This window comes from Natator depressus, chromosome 5 (genome assembly GCF_965152275.1).
Source record: "Natator depressus isolate rNatDep1 chromosome 5, rNatDep2.hap1, whole genome shotgun sequence".
NCBI classification, from domain to species: domain Eukaryota; kingdom Metazoa; phylum Chordata; order Testudines; family Cheloniidae; genus Natator; species Natator depressus.
Window position 1 is genome coordinate 49,903,825 of NC_134238.1, and position 16,825 is coordinate 49,920,649.

Below are 16,825 nucleotides of genomic sequence, written 5' to 3' on the forward strand. Positions count from 1 at the left end.
AATCTGAACATGAACTCTCTTTCATTAAAATGAGATTAGTTTAGAAAAATCATGGGAGGGCAATTAAAAAATTTTTAAACATGCATTTAACTGTCAATCCTCCATTTCTCCTTATATACATACAAAATGCTATGTACAATGAGGTAAATTGCCTTAGAGGGATTCCTTTCATAGGTAGGGCAGAGGCTGTTGGGGGCAGTGAACTGAGTGTAAGGTTAACTCTAGTGAACTAGCTTTTCTAGGGAGTAGGTAAGGTGGGTTACAAGGAGCTTAAAGCTAGTTTTACCCATATATACATACCGGGGGGGCAAAATTATTCATTGTCATTCAGCTTTCACTGCTCCTTCTATGCATGCCTCAAAAATGATGCAAACTCTAGTTTCCTTTTGATGCCTATGTAGTACACTAATAAATAGAAAGTAGTCTGAACTACCAGTTAGCCTAATGTCAAGTCTTGCTCTCTAGACAATCTGCCAGATCTTCTATTAAGGATAACTATCAATTTAAATGAAGCACAGGCTTGTCTGAAGTGCTAGATCTGAATAAACTCCCTCTTCCCTGCATGAATATAAAGAAATGGCATGAGGAAGTTGCAGGTCCCAGTAATTTGGCGGGGGGGAGGGGGGAATTCTATGCCTCCAACTGACTGACAGAGTAATCTACACGTGTTCTGCCACTGTTCTTGCATCTCTTCTGGGAGGCAATAAAAGAGAGATCAATAATTGGCCAAGAACTTGTGTTATCAAAGTAGTACAATAGTATCAACAAAAAGCTATAATCATGCTATCATCCTTGTACAGAGAGGTAGTGTTCCTTATGTTAATTCCAAAGTGCAAGAATGGTGTGTCATAAATATAAAGGGAAGGGTAACAACTTTTATGCATGCAGTAATATAAAATCCCTCTTAGCTAGAGGTACAGAATGCCCTTACCTGTAAAGGCTTAATCAGTTCAATTAACGTAGTTGGCACCTGACCAGAAGGACCAATGGGGAAAGATGATACTTTCAAATCTTTGGGGGGCTTTGTTTTTGTGCTGTGTGTGCTCTCTCCAGAGACAGAGAGACCAAGCAAGTAATCTAGCTCCTACTGAATGATACATCTAACTTTACAGAAATAGTAAGCAAGAGCAAGGAAATGTTAGACTATCTTGTTTTAGCTTGTGAATTTTCCTTATGCTTAGAGGGAGGTTTATCCCTGTTTTTTGTAACTTTACAGTTTTGCCTAGAGGGGAACTCTCTGTGTTTTGAATCTGATTACCCTGGAAAATTACCTTCCATCCTGATTTTACAGAGGGGCTTCTTATACTTTTTTTCTTTATTATAAAGTTCTGTTTTGTTTTTTTAAGAATCTGATTGGTTTTCCTGTCTTAGAAAACCCAGGGATTTGGTGTGTGCTCACCTCTACCAATTGGTGAAGATGATATTCTCAGGCCTCCCCAGGAAAGGGGGTGAAGGTGCTTGGGGGGAATATTTCGGGGAACAGGAACTCCAAGTGGTTCTTTTCCTTGAATCTTTGTCTAACTCACGTGGTGGTGGCAGTGAATACCGTCCAAGGATGAGAAGGGATTTGTCCCTTGGGGAGGTTTTAACCTAAGCTGCTAGAAATAAGCTTAGGGGGTCTTTCATGGGGGTCGCCATATCTGTACCCCAGAGTTCAGGGTGGGGAGGGAATGCCTGAAATGGTGTAATGAAATTTGCTTCCAAGGGTGGCAGTTTTGACAGCAGTATTAATACCACAAGCATGCTCTGTAAAATTAATATTTACCCATATTATGAAAAAGTAGGGTTAGTACCCATTTTAGGTCTCTTCCACCATGCCAGATGCAAAATTCAGAACTGGAAATATTTGCAGGAGTAAAACAGGCATTGTCAAGCCACAGCACTCATTAAGTGGTTTATATAAGCAGTTCACCTCTGCATAAATACAAAACGTGAAATTCCTCACAGAACTTTCTAAACTGTCTTGATTTCTCGAATTTTCAACTCTGATTCTTGCACTAAGATGTCCATCTTGCTCCATGGACATTTTGGGGAAAATACCTGACAGTCCCCTAAATTTCCTCTCCATCTCTCCTATCCCTGTTTAAAATCATACACTGTGAGCAGTGCATTATGCTAAGGATGCCTTTAGTCTGTTCTTCCAGAAGAAAATAAAACGTCCTTCAGACGAGCACTTGGACCCTGGGTGAATTTGTCCGTGCTCCTGCCTCTTTTTGGAAAAGCACATTCATTTAAATAGGAAATGAACAGATTACCCCTGCCCATTTGGGGGAGGGGGGGAAGGGCTGAGAAGATCCTTGGAGGACCCCTTGTTAAAACGAGGGCAGCACGTCAGACCCGCGTCTAACCCTGCTGTGGGAAAAGGGGCTGGAGTTGGGAGGAGCGGCTGTGGCTCTTCGTGCGGCGACGGGAGCGCCCTGGAGGGGGCAGCAGGCAGCCCGCTTCGTCCGCAGCAAGGGGGTGGATCAGTGGTAACGGGACGCGCCGACAGAGGCAGCTGCCACAGCCCATCAAGCTCCACCCCTCTACTCCCCGGGGGGGCGCGTGTGAAGGGCCGCGCATGCGCGCTGGATGAGTGGTGGAGGCCACCGACCGGTCAAACTTTTGCTATGGCAGGCCGCGGCGGGGCCGAGACGGTGGTGTTTAAACGCGGCGCCGGGCAGGTACTGGCGGGAGGCGCGCGGGTCTCCCCTCGGGCAGGGGTCGCGGCTCGGGGTAGGGCGTTTCATCACCAGATGGAGACCTGGGGCCGCCTCAGGCGCGTGGGACCGGCGGGGCCGCGTGGCTGGGCCAGGCCTGGCGGCGGGGGTTGGTCCCCGCGCGCTGCCCCCGGGCCATTAGCGGCCGTGCCGGCCGGGCGGGTTTTTCCCCGTGCCCTGTCCGCCCTCCCCGCAACCGACACCCCGTGACCGCCGCTGCGGCCTGACCCGGCCGGGGGGCGACGCCGGGCGCGGGCTGCACGTGGTGGTAAAACTTCCTGTCCCCGCTCCCCCCACAGAGCGACGATTCGGACATCTGGGATGACACCGCCCTGATAAAGGCGTACGACAGAGCGGTAGCGTCATTTAAGGTAACGCGGCTCTGCCGCGCCGTGTCCCCGTTACCGGGCTAGCAGCCGTTCAGCCACAACCACCCCAGCTCCAAAAACTTCCAGCTTTGCGCTGCCCCGCCCAGATCCCGCGGGGAACCTCGCGGGGGCAGCGTTCGGACCCTCCTCCCTCCCGGGTCCGTGGTGTTGGTTGCCCCAACTTTCTAATGGCACAAACAAAAGCAAAACGAAACATCTCCGGCCCCGCCCCATCCCCTCTAGGTCCATTCTCGCTCTCTCCCTCTGTTGCTCGCACGTCCCCACCCTCACTCATTCACCTGGCTGGGGGTGCGGGATTTGGGGTGCAGGAGGGGGCTCTGGGTTGGGGTGCAGGGGGTGCGGGCCCTGGGAGGGAGTTTGGGTGTGGGAGGGGACTCTGGGCTGGGATTTGTGAGAGGAGTTGGGGTGCAGGGTCCCGGCGATGCTTACCGTGGCTCCCAGGAAGCAGCTGCCAGGTCCCTGCGGCCCCTAGGCACAAAGAGGGTTCCGGGTGCTGCCCTCGCACCCGCAGGTGCAGCTCCCATTGGTCATGGTTCCAGGCCAATGGGAGCTGTGGAGCCAGCGCTGGGGGTGGGGGCGAGGGCAGCACGGGGAGCCTCCTTGGTCACCCATACACCATGGGGCTGCAGGACCTGGTGACTGCTTCTGGGACTGGCACGAAGCCAGGGCAGGCATGGAGCCTGCCTTAGGCCTGGGGGGCCCCTGTTGCTCCACCACGCGGTGCTGCCAGGAGCTGCCAGGGTCCCTTTTCGAGCGGGCATTATGCTTGAAAACTGGATGTCTGGCAACCCTACGTGTTGGGGGGAGGTGCTTTTTCCATGTGGAATCGGGGCCAAAGGGTCCACCCCAGTTCCCACAAAGCTTTGAATCCCTAAACTGAGAGAGGCATAACTATTCTTGATGGCATTCGGAGGTGGCTTCTGATCCTCCTCCAATTGGGAATTACACCTCTACCCCGATAGAACACAGTCCTCGGGAGCCAAAAAATCTTACTGCGTTATAGGTGAAACAGCGTTATATCCAACTTGCTTTGGCCTCAAGCATTTCCGTTATTAATAGTCCCTTCCCACCTCCCGACTGACCCCTCAGAAGCAAACCCCCCCCCCATGCTCCCTGTCACCTGACTGCCCTGACCCCTATCCACACCCCTGACAGGCCCCCCAGGACTCCCATGCCCTATCCAGTGCCCCTGACCGCCCCGCCCTCAGAACCTCTGAACCATCCGAGACCTTCTGGCCCTTATTCAACCCCTCAGCCCTGGCTCAGCACCCTTAACACGCTGCTCAGGGCAGCATGTTGGAACCTGACACACTGATCCACCGGAGCGCGCAGCCCCGCCTCTCAGAGCACTGCTTTACCGCATTATATCTGAATTCGTGTTATATCGGGGTAGAGGTGTATGATAAGTCACTGCCGATATTTTTTTTTTTTTTTTCTTTTTTAAGAGTGTGTGACAGTTAAGGGGATGCTTTTCCATTCCTTTGTTACAGGCCTGGGCTACTCTTCAAATTTAGATCAACATAGTTACATTGCTTAGGTGTATGAAAAATTCACATTTTGGCACTATAGCTACACTAGCCTAATTCCTGGCATAGACATTGCTTGATTGATAGAAAAATGCTTCTGTTGACAGAGTAACCACTACTTGAGGAGGTTGATTATCCACAGTGATGGAAAAATCCTTTCCCAGTTGCTGTACGAAGTGTCTACACGACAGCTCTACAGCAGAACAGCTATACAGCCATAGCTGTGCTGCTGAAACACCCATAGTGTAGAGAAGTTCATCTTGATCAGAATATTCTTTCAAAAGTAGAATTATCGAAAATGGCTCATACAAGTGGAAATAGTCACATTCGGCTAAAATCTGTGTCTTAAAGACACACGTCTAAATTTAGTGGATCTTTTTACAACAACATGAAATATAGACAAAGTAAATGCATGCACCCTTACCATTATGTCATTTATGAAATGAGGAGAAATTTGCCATCTGCATCCCCTATTTAGCTCTGGTTGCTATTTTGATAGGGGGATAGAAGTACACGTCATAGTTGAGATGTTGGGGTATAATCCATTAAATCCTTTTCTCTTTTGTAGAATGCTCTAAAGAATGGTGAGTGTTCAGAGCCTTCAGACAAACAAGAACAATGCTCAGGGACAAAGAGAAAAAATAATAAAAAGAACAGAAGTAGGAAGAAAAGCAACGCAGCACCATTGAAGCAGGTCACCTTAAAAACTGAATACCAAAACTAAATGTTAATGATTTTTGTACTGCACGTTGTTAATAGTACATTTTAAAACATAAGGTTTATTTGCTTATCAAGGGAAGATTTTAGTTATTGACCTCAATGAGATTGTAAATAAGATTTATAAATTCTTGCTTTGCTAGGGCCACTTTAGAAACAGATTAATTGGATACAAAGAATAATCTGTAGTGAGGGAGAGGCACATCAGACAGAATTTAGTTCAAAAGTTTGTATGCATAGTAGATGGATATGTTAACATTTAGATGTTTGAAACACTTGAGGATGAGAAAAGTTACATCTGGGGAAAACATTTTTCAAGGGTCACAGGTATAGCTGTTGACTTGACTTTCTTGCTTTCGTTGCAGTGGAAAGTTGGTGATGCCTGTAGTGCAGTTTGGTCTGAGGATGGCAATGTGTACCTAGCAACTATTGCCTCAATCGATCAGAAGAGAGGGACCTGTGTTGCTGTTTACACTGGGTATGGAAATAGGGAAGAGCACAATCTATCTGATCTGCTTCTTCCAAACACCGTTGAAAAAGAAAACAAGGAACAGAATGCTGGGGAGGTGAGAGGGCAAATATAAACAATTAGTATTCTACTAAAAATAAGCAAAGCCTTTTAACTTTTGTTGTATTCCTGTTGCCCTGGTAGAACTGAAGGGGGATAAGAGTATGTGACTCAAAAGTGATCCTTGCTATAAATCGTCATGAATCTGTTGAAAGTAATGGTATATGGTGCCTATTTAGTACTGTGGCCTCATGGATTGGGTGCTGGACTGAGACTCTGGAGACCTGACTTCAATTCCCAGCTCTGCCACTGCTTTGCTGGGTGACCTTGGGCTAGTGGCTTCCTTTCTGGACTTAGTTTTTTTGTCTGTAAAATGGGGGTGCTGACCTTTTTTGTAGAGTACAGTAACTCCTCGCTTAATGTTGTAGTTATGTTCCTGAAAAATGCTACTTTAAGCGAAACGATGTTAAGCAAATCCAATTTCCCCATAAAATTAATGTAAATTGGGGGGAGGGGGGGTTAGGTTCCAGGGAAGAATATGTTGCCAGACAAAAGACTATATTTTATATATCTACACTCACACAGTATAAGTTTTAACCAACAATACTGTACACAGCAATGATCATTGTGAAGCTTGGTTAAGGTGGTGGAGTCAGAGGATGGAAGAGGGTGGGATATTTCCCAGGGAATGCGTTACTGCTAAATGATGAACTAGCATTCGGCTGAGCCCTCAATGGTTAATACACTGTTTTTAACGTAGCCTCACACTCTCCAATGCAGCACAAACGGAGGGAGGGGAGACAGCATGGCAGAGAGAGAGAGACACACACACACCGTGTGTGTGTGTGTGTGTGTGTGAAAGAGAGAGCGAGACGTGTGTTGCCCCTTTAAGTACACAGACCCGACTCTTAAGTACACTGCCTTTTTAGGTAGATCAGCAAGTTGAGACAGCAGCTGCTGCCTGCAAGCTCCCTCCGTCCTGAGCCCTGTCGTGTCCCCCCCATGCTCTATGGAGATGGGGGGCAGGAGCGGGGATAGGGGGACACCCTGACATTAGCACCCCTCTTTCCCTCCCCCCCACCTTGCACAGCAAGCAGGAGGCTCTCGGGAGCAGCTCCAAGACAGAGGGCAGGAGCAACACGTGGCAGTGCGGGGAGGGACAACTGAACTGCCCGGCAACTGATAGCCTGCTGGGAGGCTGCCGTACAGGGATCTTAGGGGAGCAGGGAGCTGATAGGGGGCCTGCCAGTCCAATCTGATTCCAAGCACCCACCAGCTAGCTCCAACCGGCTGCTCTTTCTGCAAGCAGTGGACAAAGCAGGCAGCTGGCAAACGACGTTATAAGGGAGCATTGCACAACTTTAAACGAGCATGTTCTGTAATTGATCAGCAACAAAACAACGTTAACTGGGATGACTTTAAATGAGGAGTTACTGTACTCTAAGAGCTTTGGATGGAAAGTGTTTTAGAAGAGCTAAGTGGTGGTATTACTATTACCACATCAGGACTGTATATGGCCCTATGATTCTTGCACAAAACTAATTCTCACCTGCTGGATTGCTGCAAAACCCTGCTTCTCCTGATATTTCACTTAATAATCATTTAATGAAGGGAGATGGTGTCTTTCTCAGTGTGACAGGCACATATCAATCTACTATTTCAATTTCTAATCAGCAGTTTTGGACATTAAGAAGTTTTGCTAGTGGGGTAGTAGACATGTCAGGTCTGAAAACAGCTGTCTCTTTTTCCCTGTACACTGCAGACTTTTGGCCCTTTCTACAAGAAAACACAAACAATCTACTATTTTTGCTGATGTAGGGCTCGGTGTTAAATGTGGAGGATTTCATATGAGATTAGAGAGTGATCTTTTTGTGTGTGAATGTGCTAAGAAATAGCCCCGGCATTAAAATGTCTTAAAGTCACTTTCTGAATTTTAGATGATCAAAATCCATCTTCCCAAGATGTATATGAGACTAGAAAAAGGTGGTAGGAGTGGGAGAACTGGACAACTGGGTTGTTAAGGCTGACAACTGGTGGCAGTGCTGGGGATAAGGGAGCAATGCAAAAAAGAAGTCACAAGGACCAGTTGGTGTTCACCCAAGAGTTCTGAAGGAACTCAGACGTGAAATTGCAGAACTACTAACTGTAGTCTGTGTAACCTATAATTAAATCGGCTTCTGTCCAAATGACTGGAGGATAGCTAGTGTGACGCCAGTTTTTAAAAGGGGCTCCAGAGGTGATCCCAGCAATTACAGGCCGGGAAGCCTGACTTCAGTACCGGGCAAACTGATCGAAACTATAGTAAAGAACAAAATTGTCAGAGACGTAGATGAGCATAATTTGTTGGGGAAGACTCAACATGGCTTTTGTAAAGGGAAATCATACCTTACCAGTCTACTAGGATTCTTTGAGGAGGTCAACAAGCATGTGGACAAGGGGGATCCAGTAGATAAAGTGTACTTAGATTTTCAGAAAGCCTTTGATGAGGTCCTTCACCAAAGGCTCTTAAGCAAAGTAAGCTGCTATGGGATGAGAGGGAAGGTGCTCTCATGGATTGGTAACTGGTTAAAAGATAGGAAACAAAGGGTAAGAATAAATGGTCAGTTTTCAGAATGGAGAGAGGTAAATAGTGGTGCCCCCCAGGAGTCTATACTGGGCCCAGTCCTTTCAATATATTCATAAATGATCTGGAAAAAGGGGGTAAACAGGTGGCAAAATTTGCTGATGATACAAAATTGCTCAAGATAGTTAAGTCCTAGGCTGACTGCGAAGCGCTACAAAAGGATCTCTCAAAACTGGGTGACTGGGCAACAAAATGGCAAATGAAATTCAATGTTGATAAATGCAAAGTAATGCATATTAGAAAACATCTTAGCTATACGTATAAAATGATGGGGTCTAAATTAGCTGTTACCACTCAAGAAAGAGATCTTGGAGTCATTGTGGATAGTTCTCTGAAAACATCCACTCAATGTGCAGTGGCAATCAAAAAAGTGAACAGAATGTTGGGAATCATTAAGAAAGGGATAGATAAGACAGAAAATATTATATTGCCGCTATATAAAGCCATAGTTCAGCCACATCTCGAATACTATGCGCAGATGTGATCACCCCAGCTCAAAAAAGATATATTGGAATTGGAAAAGGTTCAGAAAAGGGAAACAAAAATGATTAGGGGTATAGAACGGCTGCTAAGGATAGATTAATAAGACTGGGACTTTTCAGCTTGAAAAGGAGATGACTAAGGGGTGATATGATAGAGATCTATATAATTATGGCTGGTGTGGAGAAAGTAGATAAGGAAGTGTTATTTACTCCTCATAACACAAGAACTAGGGGTCACCAAATGAAATTAATAGGCAGCAGGTTTAAAACAAACAAAAGGAAGTATTTTTTCACGCAACACACAGTCACCCTGTGGAACTCCTTGCCAGAGGATGTTGTGAAGGCCAAGACTATAACAAGGTTCAAAAATAATTAGATAAATTCATGGAGGATAGGTCCACCAATGGTCATTAGCCAAGATGGATAGGGATGGTGCTCCTAGCCTCTGTTTGTCAGAAGCTGGGAATGGGCAACGGGATGGATCTCTTGATTTCCTGTTCTGTTCATTCCCTTTGGGGCACTTGGCATTGGCCACTGTCGGAAGACAGGGTACGGGGCTAGATGGACCTTTGGTCTAATCCAGTATGGCAGTTCTTAAGGAATGAGCAACTAAATAGGGGAGTAGCAGAACTGTAAAGGACCTTGGATGTGAGGACAAGATTGAACTTGATGTGGTAGAAAGAGAGGAGACAGTGGAGAGATTCAACGAGAGAAGGGATTACATGGTCAAAATGAAAGACAAGGAAGATGATCTTAGCAGGTGCATTTTTGAATCAGCAGGGGCAGAGTTAAGAAATCAAGATGGAAGATGAGGATGTGGACAAGGCTTTCCTAGTGAAAGGTTTCATATTGAATTTGGTTTAACATTTGCTATAGACACGTGGGAGTTGTAACCTGGGAACAAGTCTACGAGAGTTTTAATTAAGAATACAATTTTCTTTCTAGAATGAAAATGAGACTCAGTATTCAACAGATGAAAGTGAAAAGTCCTCCCAGTCACCTGGAAACAAATACAACTCTACAAAATTAAAATCCTCTCACTGGAACTCCCATTTTCCACCTCCTCCACCACCAGGCCTGGGAAGGGTAAGCATAGCCCTAGCTGTGATAGTGGCCTGAAGCAGAGCAGGATCTTCAGACATGACTTATTTCACAGCTCTGAGAAAATAATGTGTTTACCACTCTTCTTCTATATATTAAATTCCAACTTTTGCATGGTGTTAAGCTCTCATGACAACTCTTGAACCTTAAATATCCCTGTGGTAAATCATAGGAGTGAAATCCAGACACCCTGGTAATCAGTGGAGTTTTCCCATTGACTTCTTTGGGGTCAAATTGTCACCCTATGTATTTACAATCTAGAATAGATTCTATATGAAATGCAATTGAAAAAAAAAAATTGACTTTATTTTTGGAACGTTGCAATGCAAGTGGAAGATGACCAGAACATTTCATATGTGAAGAACCAATATAAATTAAGATAAGAGCCTATCATTTCATCTTTAAATATGAGCATAGACAGTGTGATTTGTAATAAAAATGTGTGATATAGTAAATTTAATATTCAAAAATAGAGTGAACTTAGCTCGTATGCTAGACCAGATATGATCAGTTATATCTTGGATATAGAAATATTAGATGTAAGGAACAGTTTTTTAATGTGAGTATGCAACTTCAGATTCCCTTTAAAAGGCGTTTTAAAAATTATTATTAAAACATCACTTCAAGCCTGTCTTTGTGATATTTATAAAGTCACTGTCTTTTTTTGCTAGGCTTGCTGATGTTCACATCAGAGAATACCGGCAAGAAGCTTTTATAGCTGGCCCATGTTCCTATACTTTTGATTCATTAAGTCATTAGGACTTGCTACCTTTGCTTAAGCAGTTTTGTGATCTGTTGCATAATAATATTTTAAGGCAGGTTTCTTTCCCTTTTTAATTCCAAATTTTGTTTCATATTCAATTATTTCACTGTAGTCTGGACCAAAATTTAGTGGACCACCACCTTTCTTATCAAGCTGCCCCCCACCATTCCCAACAGGACCACCGGTAAGTGGTATGTGAAAAATAGTGGTTAAAGGCAAATATTTGATCTCCACTTTTCTAACTGACTTTCTTGGTCATCGGTGTGCACATACCTGCTTTTAAATTGAAATGAACACCTATTCAGTACTGCGTATGTGCCCAGTAGCCGTGTTCCAGTTAAGCCAATCTTAATGTTGCAATTATAAATTTCCTCCCAGCTTCTGGAGTTTGTATTCTGGATCACAGGTAGTACATTTCTATTATGGAATTCACAAGGATAGAGTGAGTAAGATCTGTTTTATACAGAGTTTTTGTACTGGTGTAACTATTTCAGTTAGACGTGAGACTTTTTTTTACTGAAATAGTTATACCTGATATTGTAGAATAAGTATAAAATTAAAGAATTAAAGTTATCTTAAGTTTGGTTAAGGAAATGTATATGTATTGCAAAGAAAGGGCCTGACTAGCAAGTAGGAAGAAGGCCTTGAAAATAGTAAGTGGTAAGGCCAGAAGGAATAAAGTATTGAGGATGTCTGATTCAATAACGAATAACTAATAACATTAGGGGAAGTTTCTAAAAAAAGCAGCCTCTGACAGAGAGAGGGGGTGAATACAGATGGTTTTAAATCAAACAAAGAGAATGTCTTAAAATGAGCCAACATAGCCCTTCCCCAACCCCCACACCAGTGTTAAAGCCCAGGTGAACCCACGTGCAATGGGAAAACTGTTGGACAACAAGGAGGAGATGCGGAAAACCCTTGGGAAGAAAGGAGGTTGTAAATCTTATCTGGATTAAGACAAAATAAGGATGAATTGTCTCAAATTGGTCTTTAACTGAAGTTAGTAATTGGCAATGGCATCACTAGTTTGTTAAAGGGTATAAAAAAGTAAACTCTTTAATACCTGCCTGACCATTTTGGAACTGACCAATATGGGTCTGAGTACCCTGGGGATAGCCCATTTTGTAAGTATCTTGATCAAATGCTTACAGTGTTTTGTTACTGTTTGGATGTAAATAAATTGCTTATTATTTAGGCATGCTTAGAGCAACTACATATAGTACCAGGTTTCAGAGTAGCAGCCGTGTTAGTCTGTATCCGCAAAAAGAAAAGGAGGACTTGTGGCACCTTAGAGACTAACCAATTTATTTGAGCATAAGCTTTTGTGAGCTACAGCTCACTTCATCGGATGCATGAAGTGGAAAATACAGTGGGGAGATTTTATATGCTCAAATAAATTTGTTAGTCTCTAAGGTGTCACAAGTCCTCCTTTTCTTTTTACATATAGTACCATTTGGCCTGTGGATTTAATAAAGGAGTTTATTGTTAAATTGGTATTTGTTGATTTCCCATATTAATTTAAAATATTAATAATTCCAACAGATATTAAGTTCCCTTACACTGACATATCTTTTCCCTTCCCTTATGGGAATAATGATACTAATACAACTGCATCTGCATTAGTGGGTGTGTAGTGCTTTAACTATCAGTATAGTCAAAGCTTTTGTTTGCGGAAAAGCCCTGAGTGTGTTATGAATTTTGGAAAATAAGTTTTTCCCTTACTGTATCTCTCAGTGGATACACTGATCATAGGAGCTAAATACAGAGCAGTGGTACATGTGCCTTTGTAAATAAGGTGTTTAAGCAAATACTATCTATCTTATTTTGAAGCGTGTGCAAGAATGCATTTCTATTCTTTAATTATTTGTCAGTAATTTCAGAGTTGGTGGTTGTCATTCACTTCCCCCGCCTGTAAGACAAACACCAATTAAATAAAGCCAGTTCACAGGGTTTTGTTGCAATCTCCTAGTTGATTCCTCCTCCACCACCCATGGGTCCAGATTCTCCTGAAGATGAGGAAGCTTTGGGAAGTATGTTAATAGCCTGGTATATGAGTGGTTATCACACCGGCTACTATCTGGTAAGTGACTCCTGTTGAAATGTTGCATATGTGGTCTAGCTTTGGGTTCTTCTACTGTTTAAGAAAAGTAGTTTTTTGTTTTTCTTTATGGAGCTTTTATTCTAATTTATGAGAACCTAGCTCTAAAGGCATTCTGTTTAAGTGTTCCTGTCTCTCTGAGCAAAAGCAGATCAGTCCACTTAACTAATGAGAACTTACTATGTTTTACATTTGCACATTTAAATATATTATATAAAAATAAGTTGAGATCAACAGTTGCAGCTTTCCAGTCCAGTGGAGTTTCCTAGCATGCACAGTTTGTCATAATTGAAGAACAGATTATGTGGTTGGAATAAATCTGGACTTGTTCTGTAAAGATTTTTATTTTCTAACAACTGCTGGATATTGGTGGGGTGTAAAATAGAGCTAATCTATTCTCTAACACCCCCCCCCCCATCAATATTCTTCATTGCTGACCAGTGGGAGGGGTGGATTTGTGGTACATGGATAGCTTATGCTGGTACTCCACACGGATGAAAAATCAATGGTTGTGGAGGGCTGCTTTTTGCATAATTGCAAAGGAAGGGGAAAAAAATGTAGAAAGGATTTGACTTTTCAAGCTTTGATAATTAATGACCCCCCCCCTTTTTTTTTTAATGTAACATTCTTGTTAACGTTCAGATGTGGACTGAAGACTAAACAAACAGAATTTGGGAATTGGCACTTTAGATTAAATGTCTGTGGGTTTCCATTATTTACTTTTGGTTTAACAGCAAAAATTTCTCCAGCTGTTCTGTAGGGACACAGATCAAGGCAATAGCAAATAGTTGTTTTAGTTCCTGATTTCAATATAATACGTTTGGTTGGTTGTCCTCAGTCTATAAAGAACCAAATCTGCTTTTCAGGAGAGACTAAAACGATTTGGCCCAAAATATTTTACCACAATGAGCCAAGTTTCATTTTTTTATTTTGTCTTCACACTTGAACAACAAACTTTTTGCTATCCTGTGTCCCATAGGGTTTAAAACAGAGCCGTATGGAAGCTGCCTTGGAGAGAGGTCCTCACCCTAAATAATTGAATATCACTTACTATCTTGAGCAATTGTAAGTATTGTATTTGTGTTTAAAGTTTAAATGTTGCAATCAGTGGTCAGCCTGTGACCAAACTGAGAAACTCAGTTTGGAATTGCAGCTTACATCCTAGCTCTGGAGCATCTCCCTTTAAAGAAAAGGGCAACTTTAGGTTCTAAGACATCAAGTCATCTTGGCCATCAGTGAAGAAAATCTGTCACTGTCAAAATGTAGCAAGTGACTTGCTACCAGGTATAGTGGGTGAGAGCTGGACTAGGCTCTTAACAGTACTTTCCAAGGATGGATTTGTGATTGGGAAATCAGTGTGGCTGGTATTACTAAAAATTAATTTGTCCATGTTGTTGACTACTTCCACTATGATTTAGAAGGGCTGCTATCTTAATGTGAACAATACAGCTAACTTAATCAGTCGTGGAAACAGAAGACCTGTTAAGAGAGTTTGTGATCAAATCTGACTTGTGACCCTACACACATTTTTAGAAACAATTGCTTGCTTATACATGTAGAGTAGGAGAGATTGTGCTTGAGTTTCTTTTTCAAGATGGGACTAACATCTAGCTCAGTTATTGAAGTTTTTCTGTCCTGTTAAGGTTTTTATTTTTATTTTCCCCCACCCCCACCTTAATGCTGAGTATCTGCACTTTGGTTTGAAATAACTTTTGCATAGGATCTCCCTTAAGTATTAATCACTTTACTGGAGTGCAAAAAATGTATTCTGCCATCTGTTCCTTTTCACTTGTTTTTCTGACAGACTTGTCCTTTAAAGACAAGTATGATTTATAGTGACTTGCAGGTGGTACTTGTTTAAAAAAATTAGTGTGTGCATGTACCTATACAATATAATTATTTCTCTTTTAAGCCAGGTACAAATATCTCTTTGTGGGAGAGACGTCACTTGTGCATTGGTTGATAATGAAGATCGATTTTTTTTTTTAAAGCACGAAGACTAACTGGGCTTAACATCTAAATCCCTTGCATTTTAATAGTGAACTGCCTGACTGAATTAGTGCAACACCAGACTTCTTAAAGTAGCAAAATAGTCATTCATGCATTCTTAAAGGCAACCAGCAAGATGTATATTTAAAAAGCACTGCAGCAATAAAATGACACCTGCCCCACTTAAATTGTTTAAAGCTAATGTTACGGATTTTAAAAATACTGTACAGATCCCTTTTGAAACAAGAGGTTATATACATGCTGATCTCTCTGTATGGTTGTATCTTACATTTTTAAATTTGTAATTTGAATTATAATCCAAATGATTTTGATCAGAACTGAAGTACAAAATATTTAACCAAGATACAGATAGGCAGTGATGTATGTAATTGTGACTGCTGGTGGGAGTTACTGACATGTAGAAAATGTTAAACATCCTATCTTATGAGTAGGATCAGAACCTTGAACATAAAGCAGATGAGCTAGGGAAGGCTCATTTATGGGTTGTTGCTATACTTATTTTGCATGTTTGTAAATAAAATTTACTCAAACTCTGAATTTGCTTTTTTTAAAACTTAAATGTTTTTTTTACTGTTTGGATGGCATATGTATACAGGAAAGACATACCATCTAGATCAGTGGTCTCCAAAGTGGGGTGCGTGGCAGGAGGAGTGCCTCCGGCATGGCGGCAGCAGCGCTCCTGGACCTTTGATTCTTCGGCTGCATGCTGGTGGCAGCTTTTTTTTTTTTCCCCTTCTTTGCTTCACCGGAGCTGGCCCTGGGGGTATGCGATTCAAAAAGATTGGAGACCCCTGATCTCAATCATAGCAGCCTCCTGTGCCCTGCTCTGTCTGGCCAGTGCCTCCTCACCTGACCCTACTGTGAGGAGTGCAGCCTCTCCCCCTCCCTCTGCTGGCTTGGTGCCCTCTCTTCTGGTTCCACAGCAGCCCCTGGGTGGATGAAAGGGGTAATTGCAACACCTCTGCAGCAGAATCTATATTCTGCAGAGGGGGAAACAAATTCTGCATGTGCACAGGAGTGCAGAATACTCACAAGAGTAGCATGTACACCCCCTCATTTGCATCTTGTTAAAGGCCTACCACAATGCAGTTATTCAGAGTGGATGGTGTAGCTATTTGTAACACGCTACTTTCACTCCTTTCTTACATGTTTGAAATATCACTAACTGTCAGTAACCAACTCTGCTCCCACTTCTTGGGCAAATCAAAGGAAGGCAGTACATTTGCCAAGGTTATAATTCACTGGAACTTACATCATTCTGTTGCTGATATAAGGAAGATAATCAAATCCTCTTTCAAAATATTGTAACATTGCAATACTAACAAATGAAAAGCACTAAAAACAGAATTGCTAAGAGTGCTCTTTGGGAAATCATTTAGAATAAGACTTTTAACCCCCATTTTCATTTCCTTTAGTTTAGATGTAACATCTCACACCCTGACAAAAAGCCTGCAGCTCCCATTTCTGAGAATGAGGGTGGGTCACTTAATTAAAATGCACTGCTTATTATTTTTTTCACATCACATATCTTTCCCCCACTTCTTTTAAAACTTGTTTATAAGACTCAAACTTTTACAGTCCATAGTGGCTATAATACATACATTGAAACATCAAAATGATTTGTCATTGGACTAATTCAAAATTACTCACTTTTCATGGTTAGATTTCAACCTGGGAGGATATGTTAAGTGGGATCCCTGAGTAGTGTGGTCCATCTCACTATTTTCATTAATGAATGGGTTGATGGAGTAGAGAGTATGCTTATAAAATTTGTGGCTGATGCCAAACTGGGAGTGGTTGTAAGCTTTGAAGGACAGTATTAAAAATTCCAAATTACCTTGATAAATTGGAGAATAAGAAATTCAGTAAAGTTAGGTGCAAATAACTACACTTAGGAATGAAAAATCAA

The 16,825-nt window shown here is 42.6% G+C and overlaps 1 protein-coding gene across 2 annotated transcripts; it reads left to right on the plus strand.

Annotated features, from left to right (window-relative positions):
- Positions 1–2,503: 2,503 nt before the first annotated feature.
- LOC141987433 (survival of motor neuron protein-like) lies at positions 2,504–15,383 on the plus strand. Of its 2 annotated transcripts, none has more exons than XM_074952769.1 (9): positions 2,504–2,663; positions 2,999–3,070; positions 5,183–5,308; positions 5,697–5,897; positions 9,890–10,030; positions 10,921–10,992; positions 12,778–12,888; positions 13,886–13,971; positions 14,819–15,383. In XM_074952769.1, exons 1-8 carry the CDS (start codon positions 2,610–2,612, stop codon positions 13,940–13,942), a joined length of 834 nt encoding a protein of 277 aa, XP_074808870.1. In that variant the 5' UTR covers positions 2,504–2,609; the 3' UTR covers positions 13,943–13,971; positions 14,819–15,383. The 2 variants fall into 2 exon arrangements, with proteins under 2 accessions (XP_074808870.1, XP_074808872.1); XM_074952771.1 differs by having other exon boundaries at positions 14,823–15,383.
- Positions 15,384–16,825: the final 1,442 nt, after the last annotated feature.